This window comes from Electrophorus electricus, chromosome 4 (genome assembly GCF_013358815.1).
Source record: "Electrophorus electricus isolate fEleEle1 chromosome 4, fEleEle1.pri, whole genome shotgun sequence".
NCBI lineage: Eukaryota > Metazoa > Chordata > Actinopteri > Gymnotiformes > Gymnotidae > Electrophorus > Electrophorus electricus.
This window is the reverse complement of record NC_049538.1, coordinates 5463583-5488090: the sequence shown is the minus strand read 5'-3', so window position 1 is coordinate 5488090 and position 24508 is coordinate 5463583. Positions and strand designations below refer to the sequence as shown.

The following is a 24508-nucleotide window of genomic DNA, read 5'->3' as shown; positions in this document are numbered from 1 at the left end:
ACCCGCTGCTCTGTAGCAGGCTGTCCATGCACTCACATGTCAGCCAAAAGCACAGAGGCAAAAACCACAACAACAACAACAACCTTCCCTTGAAACTTTCCAACACACTTCCAAAGGTCACCGTACACAGGTCAGCTCACCCTGTGGAGTACTTGCTGGTTTTGTCATTCTGATGGTAGTGGGAGAAACCTGCTCTCTTTTGAGTGCGTCTTCGCTGTAGGATCTCTGTTTGGGCGTGTAGGAACCCTCGCTGTAACCCATGCAGCACTGTGTGAATCCACTCGAACAGTGGGAGTGATTACTCTTACAGTGACAGGTGACTCATGTTGTGGTTGGACTGCACCAAATTGGTGCTGTTAGCATACAACACTCACAGCATGAATGTCTTTAATCAAACTGTTCCAAGCACAGAGAATGTTATAAAGTAAAATCCGTTAGAAACTAGCTCGCACCTGTCTTTTAGTGACATTTCAACTTCATAGTGTGTGTAGTAAGCTTGTAAGTTTATTGTGTAAGCTTGTGAGTTTATAGTAAGCATATGAGTTATTGTTTGTGTGTGTGTGTGTGTGTGTGTGTGTGTGTGTGTGTGTGTGTGTGTGTGTGTGTGTGTGTGTGTGTGTGTGTGTGTGTGTGTGTGTGTTTCGTTTCGTTTCGTTTCGCTGGTGCCTGGTATGATGTGGAGCACATAAAAAGGCACCGCTATTTCAGCCTGGACGTAAGTCTCTTGCTGAAGTGCTTTCTGCAAATGGGTCTCTGCTTCCCAATATGATGGTGCCTGAAGCCGCCTGGCAGTGTTTACATGAGTGTGCAGGGGAGCGTTCTGCAGGGCATTAGAGCATATAACACTGCCTGATTGGTATTGTCTGAATCAGAGAGAACGAGTGAGAGGTAGGGAGACAGAATCATAAAATCCTGAGAAACAAATGCCTGGAGAAGCAAACATAATAATCCATCATAGATTACCTCTCAGGTAAATGAGTAAGCATGAGTGTGTTGTTATACTAGGAATTAAAAGAGAATGATCATTTTAAATGCTTCCACATTTTAAGAAAACAAGTGAAGGCTAGATAATAACAGTGCATGTGAATGTTTAAGAGGTGAAATGTTTTCATGTTTGTTCGCATCTCGGTTGAGTCTCTGAGCAGGAAGGATGTTTTAGGAGTGCACACGTCTATGTAGGTCTGTATCTGAAATACTGCTGCTGTCTGATATCACTGTGATGCCTTATTGATTCCCAGACTTCATTCAGGCCTGTCTGCCATCATTAGGCTACTTTAGGCTGTGTGAAATAATGGTCTGTTTGTAGACTTTATCAGACTGTCAAAACAGCCACTCTTCTTCTGGGTAATAGCTCTCTCCATTACCTGACATAGATATGACGGGAAAGCACAGCAGAAAATCCAGCCGTGTCATGTCTGTTACGTATGTTATTGGAAATTATTTCAAATTTCCTTCTATCTTTTGGCATTTCTTTCCAATTTTAATTAGTTCAGGCGTGTTGTTGTTGTTGTTGTTGTTGTTGTTGTTGCTGCTGCTGCTGCTGCTGCTGCTGCTGTTGTTGTATGGCACGCCCTCCATGCTAAGTGCTATTGTGTGGGAGACTGGGGAGTGTTTCAGAGCCTGGACCCAGTCCTCAGCCAGTCCTCAGGGGAGTCACACGCGAGTGATCCCAGCAGCGGCGGCGAACCACGGTTTGACTAACGCCAACCTTATCGTGCTGCAGAGCAGGGGATTACTGTGGCATTCGCTCTTAAACAAACACTCAGGACCAGTGTAATGTCTTTCCTGACACAAACCCAGACCCGTATTACTGGGATGACACTGCTGGCAGCGCAGAAGCCCGTTCTCGGCGACAGGACAAGACCCCAGGCCCATGGCTCTGGGAGCAGGGAAGGAAAATGTCTCCTCGTATAGGCCGATGGGAAAAGTTAAAAGGACAAAAAAGGTTTAGCTGTCATGAGAGCTGTCGTATAGCTGCATTTTCCAGTACGTGTAATGGAGACCACTGCCCTAGACAGATCTGAGATCACCTTCCTCTAGACCTATACTGTGCAACTCAGAAACATAGACGGGAAACTATTAAAACACTTTCAAGCACATGATGGTTTAAGTTTTCAAAAATCGAGGACCATTTATGGAAACAGACCATACCTGGCACTCCTCCTTCCTAGCTGACATATTCCCTGTTCACCACGTTCACTCTTTCAGCCTCTGCCCACCTCCCCATCACCCCTGTGACATTTTCACCCCACTGTTGTGTCATCAGCCAGAGGGGAGAGGCAGGGGGTAGGTCTGCAGTGGGTCAGGGGGTGTGTCTGGGGGTGTGTCATGGGTGGAGCTGGGGGTGTGACTGGGGGTGTGTCATGGGTGGAGCTGGGGGTGTGTCTGGGGGGGTGTCATGGGTGGAGCTGGGGGTGTGTCTGGGGGGGTGTTATGGGTGGAGCTGGGGGTGTGTCTAGGGGGGTGTCATGGGTGGAGCTTGGGGTGTGTCTGGGGGGGTGTCATGGGTGGAGCTGGGGGTGTGACTGGGGGTGTGTCATGGGTGAAGCCGGATGTGTGTCTGGGGGTGTGTCATGGGTGGAGCTGGGGGTGTGACTGGGGGTGTGTTATGGGTGGAGCCGGGGGTGTGTCTGGGGGGGTGTCATGGGTGGAGCTGGGGGTGTGTCTGCGGGGGGTAGGTCTGGGGTGGGGCTGGCTTTCCCACACAAAGCAGATCTCCAGGAGATCTATGCGTTCTTATCCCCTTCTGTAGTTTAGCAGTCACTCATCAAGCCACTGTTGAAGGTTAAAACTTTCTCGTCTTTTCCTACCGTCATGACAGAACTTTGTGACAGTTCAGTGAACTTCTTGTGCACTGAATTCTTCTGCATCGCCTCCAAGCAGCTAAAGTGGGCAGTCATGTGTGATATGACGAATGGTCCCTATGAAGTATAGATATTATGGCTACATCATTGTTACCTTATTTGTCCTCAGGATGTCCTTCAGTCTGCACTTGACTGGGAGCAACAATATAAAACCACAAAAAAAAAAAAAAACACTTCCTCTGAGAAGCGTATTGGTTGAATTGTGTTAGTTGTCCAGTTCAACCAAAGCTAACAAAAAAGAGAAATGTGGTATTAAGTGGGCCTGCAGATACTGAGTAATGATCAGAGAAATTATCAGAGTATTGAACAGAGTACTGAATAGAGTAATGATCAGAGAATTGATCAGAGTATTGAGCAGAGTAATGATCAGAGAATTGATCAGAGTAATGATCAGAGAATTGAGCAGAGTAATGATCAGAGTAATGATCAGAGAATTGATCAGAGAATTGAGCAGAGTAATGATCAGAGTATTGGTCAGAGAATTGAGCAGAGTAATGATCAGAGTAATGATCAGAGAATTGGTCAGAGAATTGAGCAGAGTAATGATCAGAGAATTGAGCAGAGAATTGAGCAGAGTAATGATCAGAGTAATGATCAGAGTAATGATCAGAGTAATGATCAGAGAATTGAGCAGAGTAATGATCAGAGAATTGGTCAGAGAATTGATCAGAGTAATGATCAGAGTAATGATCAGAGAATTGAGCAGAGTAATGATCACAGTAGTGATCAGACTCTCTATGAGCAAAGGCTGTGTGAGAGGGCTGCAGTCAGAGAATGTTTGACTCAAATTGAAATGTCAGATTTGTTCTGGGTAATTTGAATCCTTCTCTAATAATTTCTAAGCACTGGATATTCTGGTGTGCATTATTAGTTCTATGTAGATCAGTATTATATTTCAACTGAAACATATGGATTAAAACCAGCTTTTCCTCATCCCAGAGACAAGCAGAGGTACCTGAGAAGCCTTTAGGACATAAGGCTACTATACATTCTATGCCTACATAAAATCTCCCTGGTTAATTTTATTATTTAAACTGACACGCCCCTGGAATTAAGTTCTGCTCTGCTTTAAACTCTAAAATTAGTTTTTTGTTCGTTCTTGAACCTCACAGATGCCAACGGTCTGTAATGTGACGGCCATTGTTATGATAGGCCATTGCAGAGAGCTTACCCTGTTATCACCAAGTACCAGATCTGTAAATGTCAAGGCGGGAAGGAAGCGGAGCCAAGCGTGGCCGCTTCACACCAGGTGATCCATACGATATCCGTCGTGTCAGAAGCACTGAGAAGCATTTGATTCGTGATTTGATTAGAATTTTTGTCTTCTTATACACCTCTGCCACAGCTGAAATTGGGTTCTGGTTACTTAAACAAGACTGTTTACAAAAGTCACGTCAAGGATTATCGTAATTTCTTCTAATCACATTTGCATACAAAAAGTTGACTTATTTGTTTGTGTTTACGTTCATTATCATGTGCAAATGTTTTGTGCTGGATACTATAAGCACATGGAACTATCCAAACTAACAACACTCATTAACTCAAAAATAGAATGATCAGAGAGTGCAAGGGTTCACTGAAACACACAAGAATGTTTTTAGGCTGAAAATACATCCACATTCACACCATTTTGTTTCAGTGGTGGAGGTACAAAATGTAATTATTACCAGAGCGGGCCTGTAATTTTAGTGCTGGGCAAATCAGTGATTTTTCCCAGGCACAAATATTACAGTCCCAAGCCAAAAAAAACTTGGAACTTTATTCCGTATTAAATTTACCGAATTTCTCAAGATACAGTTACACTGCTTTAATTGTACATTGGCATGGCTCAGTCTCACTGGTTTAAAACAACTTCTTCCCAAATTAAGTTCAAGTAATTTTTGAGTATGCCAAAGGACATAGCAGACATCATATGAGGCGCACAAGAAGAGTACGTTCACACATCTGCTGTTCCTCGTGCACACGTGAGCGTGGCGCAGGTCAACCCTTTCTAATGGCACTGCCGTGTGAGGATCGAATACTGCCGTCTTCCCCGACCTCTGGAGGGGCTTCACTTTGGGTGCGCTGTAGTGAAAAACAAAACTCAATCCATTCCTAAGGAGCATGGTGCAGAAAGCTTCAGCCTTTCTCTCCGTTTTGTTAAGTTCCTGCCTGTTTGGGGTGGTAACACAGAACAGCGGTGAACTGTTGTCATTCAGGAGCGTGCAGACATCCCGAGCCACAGGGAGCGTGTCTTGTTCAGGAGGCACGGGGTAGGGGCGAGGGGTCTCCGATAATGACACACCGCAATGGCTGAACTACTACAGCAGGCCGTCCTCTCAGCGGCGAATCAGAACACATCAAAGCAGACGTGTGAACATACAGACACGCGCGCACAGGCTAGAAATGATCTCAAGTTAGCACACAGACACAGCTTCGAGCGTTTGTAGCGGTCTTGGGATTAGGGCTCGTCAGTGTGTAGTGTCACAACTACACGTTCATCCATCAAAGAGACCGATTAATGGTACTGACGATCTCGTTATTTTTGTCAAACAGGGCTCCAACTATGTGCACTTGGACAGTCAGTAAAAAAAAGATGCCCATGTTCATAAAGACATTCTGTTAGGTGATAGGCTAGCACCTTAATTATTAGTCTGGATTCTGGACAGTTTGCTCTCTCTCACTCCCCCTATTTCTTGCTCTTGCTCACTCTCTCTCTCTCTCTCTCGCTCTCTCTCTCTCTCTCCTTCTGAATTTTTGTACCTCTCCAGCCACAGAAAAACACTCTTGCCTTCTGACAGCCGCTGCAGGGACACTAATCTTTCGGCAGTCTTGGTCTGAGTGTTGGGGCAGCCAGATGGGTGCACGGGTCAAGTTTCTCCTGTGTATAGATCTCAATCTGCAGAATGTTTGCGCTGCTCATGCCAAGACTGAACTGTCACATTGCAGTGGATCCCTGTAGTTAGTAGACGTTTGAAATGTTTGAATTGTTTTAATATTTTCATTTGTTAAGCTTACATGAATATTAGATATTTGCACACATGACCATATTTATTTGCACTAATACAATGTGTTCTCTCACTTTATCTGTCTCTCCTTTTCCCTTCCGTTCCTGCCACTATGCAAACATTTACTCTTCATAATACATAATAAATCCGTGTTGCATGCTGTTCATAATTTACTCTCATGAAGAGTGGGGGTTTAATGAGGTCAATGGAAAAATGAATATAAATTTTCTCATGTACATATGGTACGTTATTTACATTTGGCAGATATAAATATGAACTTGAATATATGAATACGAACACGAATACAAATATGAATACGAATATGAATATAAATATGAATATAAATATTGATAAACTGTGGCGCCCTGAGAAACCGTCCGTCCACATGTTGAGAATGAGGTGGCGGAGCAGAGACCTGGTGCATGAGCACCCAAGCACTCTCTGCTGGATGTTCTCTCAGAACATTCACAGACACGGAATACTGCTTGCAAGCTCTAAGTCACAAACAAATGGAAGTTTCATGGAAACAAAACCCTGTTGGCATTCCATGTATGTGGTAGGATCATATAGTCTCACTTACCACTTTAGTAGAAACAAGCACCTTAAAGGGGTGCATCTGGTGAGTGTGGTGCGTCTGTGGCCATGTGCAGTTAGTGTTAGCTGTCTGGGAACAGGCCCGCTGTTGGCTGGGTGTCTTTGTGTGGGATTACTCTCAACGTAGCAGGGATAATGATGTGGGAGAAAAAAACCCTCCAGCAACCTTACTGCACTTGATAAACATTGACCAGCTCGACAGCTCTGCTGTGCCTCTACGGTATGGACCTATACGGTGCGTTACCCTATAATACCCTATAGTAACGCAGGTATGGGTAGAAGGTTTGTGATTCTCATAGCCGTAGGGATTATAGCACTGACCTTTACTGACCTCCCTGATTGTTTAACATTTCCCTAATGTTGAATGATTAATTTATTTTGTTATTAATAATAATAATAATAATAATAATAATCCTTTATTGTGTTAAGGTGGGTGTTCTGGACATTGGGACTGTTTACCCTTAAAAGCTTTGTGGAAGAGCAACTCAAAACATTAGCTCCTGGCTAACAAGATCACAGCCAGCAAAGTTTGTTGGACACAAATTGTCCTCTGTAACCAAGGTGATTTACCAGTCAACTGAGCATAAGCAGGGTGTGTGCCAGAGTTGGTTGTTTATTGTCCTCCTCTAAGTGTGTTAACAGTGCTCAAAAAAATGGAACATTACAAAAAGTTACAGTGTTACATTTTGGTACAGCAGAGAAACACCTCACTTTGCAAAAGAAAAGATCAGGTGAAATTTTGCAAAAAAGTTGTTTTTCTAAATGCTTCGTAGGATTCACATCGTAATCCGCAGTTGACTGCACTGATGATCTGTCTGACATGCTCGCTCTGTGCTTAGTCACCTGGAGCTTGTCATGATGGTTTCACATCATCGTGCTGGCAATGACTCTATCTTCGCTCCCCAGGTGGCCTTTCCTGTTGCCGCGGCACTGCTAAAATAAACAGACTTCCTCAGCTAGTGCCCAACTCCACTTTCAATTATATCTTGAAGCTTTTTTTCCAGGACGTTCCACACATATGTATTTCTTCCTAATGAAGGTGAAGTGTGAACGTGTCATTCATACACTGTCAGACGAGTCGAAGGGCTCCCGCAAAGTCATTACACAAGTATGACATTTTGGATCAGTAATTTCTCCAGACAGGCCCAGCTTTGCTGAGTGGAAAATAATTAGCCAGACAGTACGGGCTACATTATTCAATCAGGCCCTGAAGCTTACTGATCCATATTGCCTTTGCCTCAGTCTCAGACTCAATCAGTCATTGTTTTGGAAACGAAAAGGAGTGTTTATGAATGAGTTAATTTAACGACCAAAGGGAAAAAAAAACCTTGGCTAATGAGGCAGAACCGAAAGAAAGCTCTGCCCTTCACAAAGTCCTCTCTGTCCAGGACCTGTCCTGCGTCCTGACTTACCTCAGAGGAGTGTGTCTGGAATGTCACCTGTTCGGTTTGCTGGCATGGAGCTGAGCTTAATGACCCGACAGCCTTTCTGAAAAACACCTTGCCGTTTCTCCCTCTGCCTGCTGCATCATGTGGCATGACCAGAGTGAATTAACACACGGGGGTCTGAAATAAAACCATGGCTGCTGTGATTTTAAGCCAAAAAGACCCCTGGCTGTAATTTAGCTGTTTAAGTAAATTGGTTGGATGGCAGAGTGCCACGGTTTGGTGACTGCGTGACCAAGCCTTCTCTGATGTCCTGCAGGCTCCACTCTATGTTGTTGCATTACAGCGGTGGTAAACACAAGGTATGTAGGCATGCCACATGCTCACAGCGTCAGCAGGAAGACAGGACATGTCCACGTGCTTGTCTGCTCTGCTTCATGTCAGACTGGCTCACGCCTCGCTCAGACGTCCGACAGATTGACAGCACAGTCATGAAGTCTCTTGCAAAGCTGTGGTTTCTGCATTTCTGTCAGATTTTTATCTTCTTGTTTGCAGTGCAGAATGCAAAAGATCCCATTCGGTTTCAGCCTCAAGCTCAGTACAGCTTAGGTCGCGTCCCCTGACCTTCCAGTTAACTATCAAACCTGGTGGCTCTAATGAGCCAAGCTTTCAGATCTGCCCTTTGTGTAGTAGACAAGACTTCCTTACCCAGTGAATGCACAGACACCTGAGGCTGTTTTACATACATGTTGCTTCTCTGACTCACTGCCTTCACAGTGGCTGCTGTCTATGGTACAGAGGCAGAGCTTCTCCTGGCCATTTACCCCTGTAGTCATTCATTACCCACATCCAAATGAACACTTGGTTACTTTGGCAGTTCTCTATCCACAAAGACCTCCATTCCTTCCAGGAGATGCAGCTGCGTTCATGGGGCACACAAGCAAAGTGCTGGCTGTCTGTCCACCTGAGGGAGTCCCTGTCCCGGCGTGTCTGTCCACCTGAGGGAGTCCCTGTCCCGGCGTGTCTGTCCACCTGAGGGAGTCCCTGTCCCGGCGTGTCTGTCCACCTGAGGGAGTCCCTGTCCCGGCGTGTCTGTCCACCTGAGGGAGTCCCTGTCCCGGCGTGTCTGTCCACCTGAGGGAGTCCCTGTCCCGGCGTGTCTGTCCACCTGAGGGAGTCCCTGTCCCGGCGTGTCTGTCCACCTGAGGGAGTCCCTGTCCCGGCGTGTCTGTCCACCTGAGGGAGTCCCTGGCCCGGCGTGTCTTTCCACCTGGGGGAGTCCCTGGCCCCAGCGTGTCTGTCCAGCTGAAGAAGTCCCTGTCCCGGCGTGTCTGTCCACATGAGGGAGCACCTGTCCCAGTGCTGTTTGTCCACCTGAGGGACTATCTGCATTGTTAACACACTTGGAAGAGAAAAATAACTAATAATAAATAACCAACTGTGGCACACACTGCTCAGTCCCCTTATATTGATCAAGATCAATAAAATAGTTTTATTGTTGCATGTGAATCAAGGCAGAGTGTAAATCCAGAGGGATTCCATTCCACCTGTTACTGGAAGTGTTGGTTTATGCATCTCTGTTTGCATCATGTGCTGCTTGTCTCTTACTGTGTGTCACTGAATGAGCGCTGTTCTGTGGCCATGTTCCGGGTCGTGTTTTCCGACCTGTAGCCGATGCCTATCCAAAGATGGACAGTGTATTGGAGATAATAGAACTTGCTGATCTCCAAGTGATAATTACTCTGCTAGACCATGAAAGGAATTGAGCCTGCACACCTCGCTGAAGCCACAGCTTCTGGAAAAAGTCTCTGTACTTTCTTTAAAAAAGAATCAAAAAAGTTTAGGTCATATCTAGAACCACAAAACCATATCTAGAATCACAGAACCATATCTAGAACCAGGCTGATCCTGAGTCAGGCTGGGGTGGTGAGCTCAGGTCATCTCCAAGCTGCCTGGATGACGTGGTGAAAAAGGTTCCTCAGCGCCCTTGACTGCCGAATCAGCCCTGCATATCGGGTGATGGGCTGCTCCGTCAGTGGAGTCAGTCTGCCTTCCTCATTTTCATCATCATCATCACTCTTTTATCCTCTCATGTTCTTTCAGGGCTGAGCTGTCTGGATGTTTAATACACTGTCTGGTGTGCCTAGGCCTGTCGCTTCTTTTGAAGTCAATCAGTACTTGCAGCGCACATCCATGTGAATTAAACGCTTAACCAGATGTCTGGTCTCCTGGCTGCGATTGCACTCGCTCACATCTCCCTGGATCTCGCTCCAGGCATTCTTTCAGTGTGCTCACCGATAGCAAGCGTTGGGATTGTTCACCCGGCTACCTACCGAGAGACTCAAAGCGCGGACCACTCGGCAGGGCGGCACAGGAAACAAAACGCCGTAATTTCGCCTGGCTCATCCAGATGCACTAGGGTCTCTCGTAGTTGGCAAAAGAGGGGGCCGCAAAGCTAATTGTGAACAGGCTCTTCACAGAGGCAGTACATTGTATGGCTCCATGAGGAGAGTTTGTTTTCCTCCTGGTCTCACTTATTATCCCTGTTATGAACGGCCGCTAAAGAAGAGAGGGCCCTTGAGCGGGCATGTTCAGTGGCTGTTGTGCCTCACCTGCGGGTTAGCTGGAGCACTCTACGCTCGTCCACGCTGTTTTCCTTTTGAGGGTGCATCGTTATTATCTCCTGTAATTATGTTCTGGGCCGGAAATAGCAAGCGTGCTGGCAAGCGGAAAAAACAATGTTCCGATTTTGAATGCCGAGTCGAAGCAGAAAAATGGCTCCGCTTCACAGTCGGGTTCCAGTATGCTTGAGTTTATCTGTTAGCTATGCTTAAGGGTTCAAATCTGGGCAGTGCCATGTGGCACCTTTGGCAAGGGGTCAAAAGAATCTGACACACAGCGTCTCCCTTTATGAGTGACCCAGTGGCATGGCATTATGCCAAAGGCCGAGCTAATAATAAGACTTACCTGTCAAACCAAAGCCAAAGCCACTAATAAGGATGAGCTGCAGTGTTAATACCCAAGTGTTAGTACCCCGGTGTTAATGCCCCTGCATCCATCGTCTTCTGTTTCACGGCTTCACAGAGTACAGAAAACCTGCAACTGCAGTCTGGCTGAGCTGTGGGGATGGGGCTAATTACATCTTCTTCTCACCCCCGCATGGTTGCAACAGGGCAGGTGCTCATGATTGCACTACCTTTTCCAGAAGAAGCTCACCGGACCATCTGCCCTCTGACCTTCAATTAAAAACGCCTCTGCACACACAGCAGTGGGCTTGTCTTAGCCATCGGCAAGCTTGATCAGACCAAACAGCAGCTATGCTGTGCAGCCTGTCTGGGTAGGAAGATCACAGGTTAGGACACCTGTGTTTCATCATTTATGATCCTTGGGGAGCCCCACAGTGCATTCACACATAGGTTTCTATTTTCGTCGGATTGCCTTTCAGCCCACCCGGACGCTTGCGCCACAGGCGGGCCTCCCCACAGCTGCTGCCAGTGAGACGGAGCCTCGAATGCTGCAGGGGTCAGTACGAGGGTGTCAGAGAGGAGGCTGCATCTGTTGCAGGAGGTGGGGGGAAATATGCAAATGAATTCCAGATATAGCATGAGTAATATTCCACCCACTTACTGGCCTTAGACCCCCCCCCCCCCCCGAGCTATTCCAGTTGAAAGATAAGCAGCAAATGTTTTTTTCTTTCAATATGGTGCGAAGACTCTGAACCTGATTCTTGAGTTCCACCCTGAGTGTGGATCAGAAGCACCTGTATGATGTCACACCTGTATGATGTCACACAGACGTTGGCACGCGTTCAGCAACTAAAGGCTTTCTGATAGGTCCTTTATTCCTTCTGTTGCCTTATTTGTTGCAAGACATCACACGAGACCCTGCTGCCCTTGAATTGTACTGGTTTGTCTGGTCATAGTGAGTAGATGAGCTCGTCTGGTCGCCTCCTTCTCTCTGCTGAAGGAAACTCCGGTGTGCCTAACCCATGCAGAACTGTCGGTGTGCATGCGTGTGCGCATGTGTAGCACATGTATGTATGTATGTATGTATGTACTTATATGTATTTGTCCATTTGTAAAGTTGGAAGACATAAATAGCCATAGCTGCATGTGGCAGTGGTCTATATTAGTGCACGTATACAGTGGTCTTACTCATAGTCTCTGCTGGTGTGTCCTGTTTGCTGAAAAGGTACTCACCACAGGTAAACACACAATTCCTTAGTAGCACCTCATTCAAAGGGTTCCTTAACCATTAGGCTCATGTTTTGTTCATGCTGTCTTCAAACACATCAAACGAAAAGCCACCAAAAACAAAAACTACCAAAAAAAAAACCCAAAACAGCCAAAAAATGACACCATGCACAGTAATTCAGCAGCGCCAGTCACCTTGTGCTGCCTGCAGACTGGAACAGAATGGAATTTGAAACGTTTTAGCCAAAAATGTTGCCATGCTAAAGATGTTTTTTGCAGAAACGTTTCAGATTTCGTTGCGTTCTCCGACTTCGGGAGGAAGCAGGAGATGGCATGTGCTGTGGGCCGATGGGCAGGTGAGTGACTGTCACCACGTCATCGATCACAGGCGCGTGCTCACACACACACACACACACACACACACACACACACACACATACCTCTCACACATACATGCTCATCTGTGCACCTTTCTTTAAGAAGTTAAGAATCCTTGAGTCTAGCTGTTTAGATGTAACTAAAAGGATAAGCAGGCTTTTTGCCTGGTTCCCCAGTAATGTGTCTCTTCTCCTCTCCGTGTGGGATCACTTCCTCATTGTTGCTTCACTGATTGGCCTGGAATCAGTGGACTCTGGGGCAGTGTGTCCTCTCTCATGTACTGCTTTCAAGACAATCCCTAGACTTCCATAAGCAGACAGGGACAATTGTAATCTATGAGGAGCCCTTATTTGGATCAGTGCACTGGTACTGCAGGACTTTTAAGTAAGCGGCTGCACTGTGTGGATTTTAACCGGGCAGGAAAACGACATCAGAGGTGCTCTCAGGTGATGTGTCTGATGTGTCTTAGGCACAGTGTTCTAATTACACCCAGAGACAGTGAATTTAACGAGGTGTTTGTACTTTAACCCCTGTTAAGTGCTGCACGGTGCTCCTATGCTGTACAGTCCGATCAATGGGTAAAACTAGTTATGCTCAGACCGAAACTGCTGTTCTGCAGCTTTGTTAAGTGAGTCTGCATGTGATGCTGTGTGTGCCATTTCCAGCGCAGGCACCGTGGGGGCCCCGGGTGAAGCCCTCTTATGAGGTAAGCCCCAGCTCATCCACCCTCTTTCACCCCCACCCTCTACTGCCGAGCGCCCAACGTTATATCCAGCTGAACAGCGAAGGGATGTCACAGGTGCTCCTGCTTCAGAGCCTGTTCATACTCTGCTCCTTCACCCAGGTTAGCTCTCTCTCTCTCTCTCTCTCTCTCTCTCTCTCTCTCTGCTTAATTATTTGTTCTATTTGTACTTTTTGTACTTTTTTTTATTGTCTATCTTCTATATATCACTCTTGCTGTTGGTTTCTTTCTCTCTCTGACTCTCTCTCTCCCTCCATTTTCACCTTCATCTTTGGTTTTCCATCTTCAAGCTCTCTTTTCAGTTTTTCTCATCTCGATCTCCTCGCTTCTCTTTTTCTCAGACACTCGTTATAGGGTTTTCTCCCTTGTATAAGCCTAATTAGTGCAATCGCTGTGTTTTGAGAACAGTAGCCATGCTGCAGAGTGACTCCAAAGAAACCCAGTTCTGCACTCTTCAATATCACAGTGCACTGTGGGCCAGCAGAGCAGTGCTAGTGCAGCAGACGTGATGCATGACCAAAACACACGTACTCTGACCCACACCCTGACCCACACTCACACGTATCCTGACCTACATACTCACATGTATCCTGACCCACAGACTCACATGTGACCTGACCCACAGACTCACATATATCCTGAACTACAGACTCACTTGTATCCTGAACTACAGACTCACATGTGACCCAAACTACAGAATTGTGTTGTCATGGCTGCGTTACACAGGTATCCTCAGCTTCGTTCATGAAGAATTTAGTGACGAGATGGATGATGTATAAAGATGAATGTCTCCAAAATAACAGCAGAGAATCACCAGTCACAGGTAAGCTTTTCTCTTCAGCCTTTCATTAGACATTGTCTGACTGCCATCACCACAGAACCCTGCATAACTTCTGTGCGCATGCTGGCCAGATCAAAGTCCTGTAGCTCTTAGTTTGATGTACCTGGTCAGGGGCTGCAGACTGTTGCAGGAACATGTCGCCCCAAGCCTTTGTGGCCACAATGAAAGCTGCAGCTCATTAGAGTATAGGCACATCACCTGAGTAGGTAGGATCACCTGAGGCTCTGCATGAGGGATATAGGGGCGCCCCTGCTGCAGCCCTGTGCCCTGCAACTGAACACAGGCCTTGTCATTAGGCTGGGGATATCTGACTGCTGATTGGTTGGCACTCTTCGTCTGAGAAACCTGACACTCTTGACCTATTGACAAGGGACAGAAGTCCAGTCACCCAGGATTAGTGGAAAGGGAGGTGTAATGAGATTTTCACAGCTGACTATCCTCCACCCGGGGCTCCTCTGATTTATGAATGGCTTCTGTCGTCCAGGTCTTGTGTGCAACCGGACGTTTAATAAGTACGCCTGCTGGCCAGATGGGTTGCCCAACACCACGGTGAGCGTACCCTGCCCCTGGTACCTGCCCTGGTACAGAACAGGTAAGAATGCAGGAATGCAGGAGAAGGGAGCGAAACCGTGTGTGTGCGTGTGCGCGCGCGTGTGTGTGTGTGTGTGTGTGTGTGTGTGTGTGTGTGTAGAGCATGAATGGGGGCTGGGTTAGTGTGTGTGTGTGTGTACTTGCATTTCAATGGGAATCACTGCTTTTTTACAAGTGTTCTGTACATGCAGTTTGTGCACCTGAAAAAAGCAAACACGTACATGCAGGTAACGTGATCTGGAGAACTTACATTACACAACATACTTTATAAGGGGTTATACAAAATTCATAAAGTAAGTATTTATACAACTTAAGAGCAGTGTTATTTGAGGATCACTCAAAGCACAAAAAGTGGCAGGTGTTTTCTGCAGGTCTTTGAGTTGAATCCAGGTGTGTTAAAACCCATACTGTTTGCTACAAGAGTGAACTTGGAAACTATGTTTTGAAGGAAGATCCCTGTGACAGAGTGTGGTGAGAAGCAACATTTAGTAAGGGCAAATCCTTCCTCACTAGTCGCCTAACAGTCCACGGCGAAGAGCTGTGCCAAAATGAAACATAACCAAAGACATACTACAAACTAAAGTGAAACATAGAACACAAGCAAAACACTGGGATAATACGAACATGGAACTCACAGTGGTAACAAGAGCCTTATCCACATGGAGAAATTCACAACACACAAGGATGGCAGCAAAGCCACAACATACTCAGAAAGTTGACAGAACAAACAGGGAAACACAGGAATACTCAGAGAAATCAAGAGAATACAAAACAAAAACATACTGGGATTACCAAGACATGAAACAAACCAAATAACTCATCTCAGCCCAACGGGAACCGTAATGCCATAGGGGGAAAACCATGACCGTCTCAATATTTTTTCTATAAATAAAACCGTGAAACATTAGTTTTGTTTTGTGCTTAAAGAGAAAATATGGTGTATGTTTATGTGTGTGCATGTGTATGCGTGCACGCACTGTGTGTGTTTATTCCAGTCCAGCAAGGCCTGGTGTATTTGGACTGTGACGCTGGGGGACAGTGGGCGAAGCAGTCGAACGCCAGCGAGTGTGAGCTAAATGACCCGGTCCAGAAGGACATGGTATGTCCGACAAACATTTGATTGGTATGTACAGAGGTTACGGCAGAAGCAGCATTGCAACTCCCATGGGCACAGAAGGAAACTAAAAAGTTCTATGTTTGTTTCTGGGTGTGTGTGCTCTTGTGTGTTTATAGCAGTACTACGGGAAGGTCCTGGGTCAGTTCCGCACCATGTACACTGTAGGTTACTCTCTTTCACTGGGGGCACTGGTCTTGGCACTGGGCATCCTGGTGGCCTTCAGGTAACAGTTACACACACCCTGGCACTCCATCTCACAACAGTCCACTGCTCTTGGGGCCAGACATGTTCCCTCAACAAACCCCAACTGGCCCATAGGGAAAAGGCTGCTATAACACACAGATCCAGTGATAAAAGTGTCTGTGCTCTCAGATGATATCAGCCGCAGGTGCCCTGAGTCAAACTTACCCAGATTCTTAGTCTTTGGTGACTACAGGCATCTCCTGTACCATTCACTTAGGTTACTGTTGCTGGACTGATAAAGGTACCAAGAACGGACACAAGACATTGAAAAATATATTTGCCATCAGTTTTTTAATTTTTAAAATTCTCTCATTCTAACAATATCACTAGATTATTCCTGTTTTCTATTAATGATTAATTATTATTTGCTGGTGAGAACTTTGTGGCATTTTTGTGGCAATATTATTGCATTGTTGTTTTTGTTGTTATTACTATGACATTATACATTTCGATTCAGAAAAGGAGGCTGGGTTTGTCTGTCAATGAGCCAGTACACCCCTGTAGCAGGTGGTTGTCTGATGACCTTTCATGACCTTGTGGTTCCTTACAAAATAAAAAGGTTTTGCTCCCCTGCCCTCATCACTGAGTTAAATAATATATATTCTGTCTCAGTGGGGATTGAATGATTGATTGACTGATTGATATCTAAATCAATTGGTAAAAAACCTCTCAGTCAGTGGGCTTCACTAGCACTTGCCTCACAGGGGCTGTGATGTACTTCCAGGAAGCTTCACTGTATGAGGAACAACATCCACATGAACCTGTTTGCTTCCTTCATCCTGCGAGCCTCGTCCATCCTCATCAAAGACGTGCTGCTGGATCGGCCTCACCTCAACATTGACCCGGATATCACCACGGACCTGGACATGGAGCAGCTCATGAAGAATGAAGTCAGCGTGCTGCTTCATTGTTTCTTCACTGGTTGGGGGGGGGGGGGGGGGGGGGGGGTTGTTGGCTCTAACAGAGCTTATGACATCTTATAACAGCTTATAATGGTCAGAAAGAGTCTGTGTAGATCAGAGCTAACTGTGCAGTCCAGGACTGTTGTGACCTTTGACACTGTTTTAAACTTTGTCTATCACTATTCAGTCATGGTGACCCACTGTGTTGTTAGAATGGTTGTGTTGATAGTAGGCCAGCAGACAGAGTCCCTAAGGTCATAGGTTGCTGAGGTGAAGGGTCCGTGAGTTCTGTAACTGAACGTCACTGAGTAACGACCTTTATACTCTTGAGTAAGTTGTTTTAGATTACTGTGTCATCAGTTTGTGGATTTGTCAATTTGGGTAAAAGAGTCCATTAAACAACACAAGCACGTTTCGGTGTCACTCGTTCAAGGCACCAGGACCTTTAATAGCGTGTTGTTTTGCAGACTGCCATCGGGTGCCGGGTTGCCATGGTGATGATGCAGTATAGTGTCATAGCTAACAGCTACTGGCTGTTGGTAGAAGGCATCTACCTGCACAACCTGCTGGCTGTGACCTTCCTAACCGAGGGGAACCACCTCGGCGTGTACCTGTGCATTGGCTGGGGTGAGGGCTCCAGAGCATGGAAACATACAGTGACTTAAAACGTGAAATGATCTTGAACATTACCAATAAATCTAATACCTCAAATAAGAGATGGTTTACCCTAATCATAAGACCGATGTTGCATTTGGTGAATATTTTATCTCTTTCAAACATATTCATTAAATTTCTTAAATATTATGCTTCTGTATGTTTGAGGCTCATTTTCGTCCTTGTGGCCAGCTTGTAGCGAAGGTGTATGAAAGAATGCTGGTGGCGAGGGTGGTGTGGGTGGTGTGGGTGGTGGTGTGGGTGGTGTTCCGTGGCATCTGCTGTGTCTCTCATAGCCTTCCTTCTCTCACAGGAGCACCGCTCATCTTTGTCCTGCCCTGGATCATTGTGAAATACCTGTATGAGAATGAGAAGTAAGTTCATACCTATGCCCATATGGACCATATCAGCACTCTGTGAAGTACCGCAGGGGCTCGGGGGCAGCAGCGCCCGGCCGGCCGCGTGTAGCCTCACTGCGCTGGGCCTGTCTGGATGGTCTTATTGCCCTCGTGGCCTCTGTCCAATGTAACCCAGTGAAAAATGAACCAGTGAGCCCGTCCCTGTGTCTGCGCATGTGGACGGGAGGCTGGAGGTCGACACTTCAGCTTCTCCATCTGCAGCTGCACAAGAGGTGCGCAGGGAGGGGGCGGGGCCAGCCGGTCCGCTGTGTCAGTGCTACTGGGCACGGTGATGGTATGCAGAGAAGGTTCTTTACTTCGAACCTAAGGAGGCGTTTTATGCATTTTTGACATAGTGCATAGATCACGTGGCCTGTGTTATTCTCTGGATGGGTTTCGAGAAGTGCTTCAGCTGGACATGTTTTCATCTAAGGACATCTTAGAGACAGGGCTGCTCAAAATATGTGCTCATTTTTTAATGGTAACAGAGAAGTCTATCGGGTTTTTAAATCAGTGACATTTGGCAGAGGTTTGTGCAATTTGAGTAATGTCAACCCTTTAGTGTTTGGATTTGGATATTTAGACTCTATAACAAAATAAAAATAACAGTAAAAACTGCCAGGATAGAATCCTGTATTAACAAAAATTAAGAGAATGTTTTATCTCTAAGAAGGCCCTTCAGTGTATATGTGTGTGTGTGTGGCAGTGGGGCATGGCTAAGCGTCCTCAAAGGGTGGAGAGACAGCCTGGGTGAATCAGCATCTGCGTCTCACTGAAGTTAGCCATAAATGTCAATTTTGTCACTTCCTTCAACGAGCCTCAGGTGCAACCAGTTCTAGTCACCCGCCGGTTCCCCTGGCCTGTGTTTCCGCCCCTGCTGCCCCTCTAGAACATGGTGCCCTCCCCTATAGCTGCACTGAGCTACCCAGATGCTTTTATCTCTTCTCCCGCTGCCACTCCAACTATCTGCCAACATGGGTCCCGAAGTCCCATGAGTCTCAGTGTAAGTAGTGGGAAGGGTTGAGGCAGTGAAATAGCTTAGTTATTATCTGGTGATAAACTACTGTCAGTAGTACTAATACTACTGTCTGTAGAGAGAGAGTGTGTGTGTGTGTGTGTGTGTGTCCGTGTGACTGGACATGCATGCGGGTAACACCTGCTCTTTGATCCATGTTATTTCTTATCCGTCTCTAGCTGCTGGGAGCAGAACTTAAACATGGAGTACTGGTGGATTATTCGCTCTTCCATCTTGCTGGCGGTGCTGGTGAGTCACCCTGCTGTTCACCTACTCCCGTCCACCCTCCTGCAGGCAGCCTGGATCGCACTGTCCTCTGATCTGGAGGATATCGGTGCATTATGCTCAACTTATTAAGCACCTCTCTTAGCTGAACTCTGGTCGGCATGACGCAAACACACAGAAAAACACGTGCACACACGCACACACACATGCACGCACGCACGCACGCGCACACACACACACACACACGCGCACACACGCACACACACGCGCACACACGCACACACACGCGCACACACGCACACAACAGGAAAGGAGATGTCATAAAGAGAACACAATCTATTTCTTACACTCATCTGCACAAAGTCTTCTGCATCAAATTACATCTCACTTGGCAAAGCTTTAAACCATTCAGATTAAAGTGCTTTCCGCTATATAGCAGATGTGAAGTTTCAGCTCTTGGGTAATCCTGAAGCTGTCATTTTGATAGATTTTCATGTTTCTGTGGATGAAATTCAAGGGATTCTGTTATTACTCTTGCATTCTTGCATTAGCGTTGTCATTGTCTCTGAATGATAATAGCTCAGAGACATCATTTGCATGCATTTCTTTTCTGCACAGTCGGTGCACTCTGGAGTGCTCGGCGTCTGACAAGGTCCGCCACGCTTGAGAGGGTCCGCAGTGTTTTCAAGACATTTCAGCCTCTCGCCTATTTTGAACATTATTTAAAAGAAGTGTCACTTCCACTCCCAATCCTCTCCCCTCCCAGTCCCCTCAACCTCCCCACTGAATCCCCTCCCCTCCCAGTCCCCTCAACCTCCCCACCGAATCCTCTCCCCTCCCAGTCCCCTCAACCTCCCCACCGAATCCCCTCCCCTCCCAGTCCCCTCAACCTCCCCACCGAATCCCCTCCCCTCCCAGTCCCCTCAACCTCCCCACCGAATCCTCTCCCCTCCCAGTCCCCTCAACCTCCCCACCGAATCCCCTCTTCTCCCAGTCCCCTCAACCTCCCCACCGAATCCCCTCCCCTCCCAGTCCCCTCAACCTCCCCACCGAATCCCCTCCCCTCCCCTCCCAGTCCCCTCAACCTCCCCACCGAATCCCCTCCCCTCCCAGTCCCTTGCCCAGCAGTTGTGGCTGAATTACCGTGGCGCTGAGCACTAAGAGCTCAGTGTGTTATCCCAGCACAACATAGCACTGCTGAGCTGTTTCTGGAAATGTCTGACCCGGATCCTGCTTCTGTCTTCTGTCCAGATCAATTTCTTGATCTTCATACACATCATTAAGATCCTCATGTCCAAGCTGAGGGCACACCAAATGAGATACTCCGACTACAAGCTACGGTGGGTGCCGGGCGGCTTCACACAGCCAGGTTGCCTCTGAGAGCTGTGTCATCTCATCCTCATCACTTTCCTCTCACAGGCTGGCGAAGTCCACCCTCACACTCATCCCCCTGCTCGGTAGCCACCTGGTCCTGTTCTCCTTCGTCACCGACGAGTCTACCTCAAACGGCGCCAACTCCCTGCGCCTGACCAAGCTCTTCATCGACCTCTTCTTCAGCTCATTCCAGGTCAGACAGGAAGGCCCTCCACATCCTGCAACACTGACAGTAAGCTGTTTATGCAGCTCGGTATTAAACAGGTGACACTAAACCAGGCAGCACGCCGTGTGGAGCGCAGAGAGTCCGAGTAAAGACCGAAACAGTGATGTGTTCTCTCTTAGTTCAGAGGCACCAAGAGCACGTCCAGCTCCCAGCACAGAGCAATCTCGCCGTAGGTGTCTCGCTTTGTCGGGTATAACCACAGCGAGAAAACAGGCATCGCAATCACGCCGACTCACCGACAGGCGGAGAACGACAGCAGCGTGGAACACAGCGGCGGTGTGTGGCGGACACGTCACCCAGTCAGTGGAAATGTCCTGATTAAAAAAAACAACAACAAAAAAACCAACAATCACAACAGTAGTGAGAAGGGAGGAGGGCAGAGAGATGGAGTGAGAAAAAGGAGTGAAAAAGCAAGAGTGGGAGAGAGAAAGAAAGCAACAAAGAAGAGAAAGATCCCACGTTCATGATTCACATGTACCGTTATGGGAATTCCCACCTCAGTTCCTAATTATAGTTGGTGCCATTCAGAGTGCGTGCATAGTTAGTGAGCCAGTGTTTCACTATCCGGTCTTTGCTTCACAGTCCCGGTGAGATGCCTTCAGCCACTGATGCACTGTGTATCTGTCTGCTTTGTTAGCCTTTGCTTCAGTCACCCAAAGAGCTTTCGATCACACTTCACACAGTTCGGTGCGTTAAGCTTCATGAATGAGAGCGCAAGACCGAGAGCCGGTGCTCCCTCGTCCTCGTAGGGCACGTCGCTGGGGGATGTGTCCCGCTCCTCTGACTGGTTTCTGCTGTGTTCACAGGGGCTGCTTGTCGCCATCCTGTACTGCTTTGTCAACAAAGAGGTGAGTCAGATGCACTCGCCTTCCCTAACGTCGGCGTTCATGAGACGTCTCACAGGATATAGGCAGCATGGAAAAGTCTTGAGTCCACTATTTTATATAAAAAAAACAAAACAGAGGAATTTGGTGCTTGGGTAGTTATAGAGGTATGTGGTGCTTGGTTTGTTTTTCAGCACCCGGGAGAGCAATGCGTTCTCTTCCTGCTATGGTCCCCTGACGTTGTTATAAACAGCTGCAAAGCTGTTTTCAACAATTCTTTTTCACAGCTGGGGCACATGCAGTAGCGATGATAACACACAGAGGACTGGGCTAGCTAAGTCAATATTAGGTGTTAATCTGTAAGACACTGTAAGAGAGCATATCTTACCATTTAAATAGTGCCAAGCAGAATATTTGGATTTATACAATTATTGGATTATACAAAAACTTCAAAACCAACTATGAAATGAGATTTTTCTCAGTTTGGTTCAAATTATGTAAAAAGTTGTGGTAAACAATAAGGGAAAAATGACGGTTGTTGACTGTGGGACTCTAGTGTAACTGTGTTCGGCTGGAAACGAAATGACACACTAATCAACTCTTTTTTTTCTTTTCTTTTTTTAATGTCTTGTATGATGCTCTTAGTGCTAAAGTTCAAAACAATCTAAACAATTAAAGTTTATCTTACTTATGATCCTTGGTCCCCCTGTATTGTACAGTGACGTTGGCTTTCTTGTGGTCATCTCTGCTTTGACATTTGCCCCTTCATTGGGCATGTGTGCCACTGTGGTCAGGTGCAGTCTGAGATCGTGAAGCGGTGGAAGCGCTGGAAGCTTGGGAAGGACATTGAGGAGGAATACCGACACACCTACAGCAACACAGTCCACGTGCCTACTAGCGTGCTTGTGCATCACGCTCCTGCAAAGTCAGATGTCACCCACATGACCTCTGCACTCCCCTGCCCCGAGGAGAAAAACCTGCTGCGCCTCAGCTGCCAGAACGGCACAGGGATCCGGGAGAAGGGCTGCCTGCAGTCCATCTCCCCGCCACAAGAGGGCGCCCAAGTGGAGGAGCCTACGCTGGGTCACAATGAGAGCAACCTGTGAGCGAGAGTTACGTGTGCGTTGCAGACACGCTCGTCTCCCTCACTCTGGCCCGGCGGCCTTGAGCCAGCTGTCCGAGCGGCAAGGAGACATGTGCGTGTGTGTGTGTGTGTGTGTGTGTGTGTGTGTGTGTTGGGGGGGGGGGGGGGGAGGCGGTGCAATTGTGCACGAGTGTGCACGTACGTTGGGAGAGTGCATGACCGCCTTTGTGGACACTCCACTGCTCAGCAGGACAGGCATGTTGTGTGCAAAGGTGTTTGTTTTCACCTTCCATTACATTTTCTGAGGTTACATCACCACACCTACACCACACGTCGCAGTCAGCTTCTGGACAAAACCACAACGGTAAAAAAAGAACCCAACTCTAAAACCTCAGAAGACACATCAATGTGGGTCCTGCCTTTAGTCTCTGTAACTGCTGATGGGGACAGTTTGGGTTTGGTTTGGAAAACTGTGGATCTAACTGGCTGCTGGTACATAGGTGAGCTATAGGAAATACATATGGAAAAAGGGAGAGGCTACTTCATGGACAGGTACTGTGGTGTGCCAGGACCAGCCCGACTCTCCTCTTGTGAAGTCTAAGACTAATCAAAAGTATGGTTGCCTAAACAAGTTCTTAGGATTTGAAAAAAATTATTCATGAGCACAAACATCTCCAGAGCTTAGTTATCCGAGCAGCAGTCTGTCTGCAATGGTCGCCTTACCCTCCGATGGAGTCTCGGAAACAAATTGTGCTTTTTTTGGCATTTGTGAAATGGGTAATGCTTAAGTTTTGCTGTTGGTTTTTGTTTGTTTTTGTGTTGTGGTTGTTTTCCCATCATGGCCTCTTATTGATGACAGATGTAATGGGAAAGTATAATTAAGGTGCTCTGAATGTGTGTTATTTCTGTCCAGTTGCAAATCCTGTGGATTTGGTTTGGGGAAAAAAAAATCACTTTTTCCAGATGTGACTGAGCAGTCAAGGTTTTGAGTTCATGTTTGCTAAGAGGCTATCATTACCAAAAGCAATGGAAAAGAGAATATTCAGCATTTAGCATAATGCAACGGTGTAAGCTGCACTTGAGGCAGATGGATCCATGCACATATTTACTCACACACACACACACACACACACACACACACACACACACACAGATGGAAATAGATGTTTATTTGATCTTTACACAGCATCCTATAATACAAAGACATCCATGGCCATATATACTCATACACATGAACACACACACACACACATACACGCAGCTGTGGATGAAAAAGCTAGACTGGGCCACACACTTTTGTTTTACAGTCTAGGAGAGACAAACTCCCAGCACACTGGGATATCATGGGGACACATAGAAACATACTGACTGGCACATGAGCAGCTCACTGTCCAAGCACGTGTGTCCAATATGTGTCCAAAGGCATGTCCAAAGACGTTTCCAAAGACGTTTGTCAGGACATGTGTCCAGAGATGGGTCCAGAGACATGCTCGTGTCAAGGAACATTACGCTGTCTACTCCCAAACACACAATATAAAACATGTAGCGCGACTGAAAGGCGCCGACTGGATGTTACAGTCGGGCTTGTTGGCAGACCTGAATGTTTTTGGCAGATGCTACAGATGCTACATTCTTCACAGATCCATAAGTCATATATTGCCTCTCTCTGCCTGTGCTGGGTTAGAATACCACGTGTTGGTTGGGGCAGTAATTAACACCATTTACCGGTTTCACCACTTTTCAGTTGTTTGAATTTTTTTAGTCATGCTTGTGTAACTTCTAATGCGGGCCTAGAGTGAGAGGTTTTTAGTTATGCTAGGCAGCTGCGCTGAAAGAATGCTAATCAACCATCACGAGGAAATATCAGAACA

General features: G+C 46.8%; 2 protein-coding genes across 3 annotated transcripts in view; both read left to right on the top strand.

The window, feature by feature from the left end:
• The window catches only part of slc25a10 (solute carrier family 25 member 10), a 41759-nt gene extending 32483 nt beyond the window's left edge, over positions 1 to 9276 (top strand). The window contains exons 5-7 of the mRNA XM_035525085.1: positions 6476 to 6680; positions 8150 to 8192; positions 8741 to 9276. Coding sequence (XP_035380978.1) covers positions 6476 to 6680; positions 8150 to 8192; positions 8741 to 8866 — 374 coding nt within the window. The 3' untranslated portion in view covers positions 8867 to 9276. The remainder of the gene's footprint in view (positions 1 to 6475; positions 6681 to 8149; positions 8193 to 8740) is intronic.
• The window catches only part of gcgra (glucagon receptor a), a 36624-nt gene extending 13843 nt beyond the window's left edge, over positions 1 to 22781 (top strand). The window contains exons 1-14 of one of the 2 annotated variants that reach the window (XM_027026761.2): positions 12050 to 12379; positions 13067 to 13245; positions 13870 to 13966; positions 14469 to 14576; positions 15571 to 15674; positions 15809 to 15915; positions 16660 to 16825; positions 17305 to 17464; positions 17805 to 17865; positions 19084 to 19153; positions 20381 to 20469; positions 20549 to 20696; positions 21536 to 21577; positions 22348 to 22781. In XM_027026761.2, coding sequence (XP_026882562.2) covers positions 12190 to 12379; positions 13067 to 13245; positions 13870 to 13966; positions 14469 to 14576; positions 15571 to 15674; positions 15809 to 15915; positions 16660 to 16825; positions 17305 to 17464; positions 17805 to 17865; positions 19084 to 19153; positions 20381 to 20469; positions 20549 to 20696; positions 21536 to 21577; positions 22348 to 22659 — 1833 coding nt within the window. In that variant the 5' untranslated portion in view covers positions 12050 to 12189 and the 3' untranslated portion in view covers positions 22660 to 22781. Of the gene's footprint in view, positions 1 to 12049; positions 12380 to 13066; positions 13246 to 13869; positions 13967 to 14468; positions 14577 to 15570; positions 15675 to 15808; positions 15916 to 16659; positions 16826 to 17304; positions 17465 to 17804; positions 17866 to 19083; positions 19154 to 20380; positions 20470 to 20548; positions 20697 to 21535; positions 21578 to 22347 lie in introns of those variants that run through there. The other variant, XM_027026762.2, reaches the window with a different exon arrangement.
• Positions 22782 to 24508: the final 1727 nt, after the last annotated feature.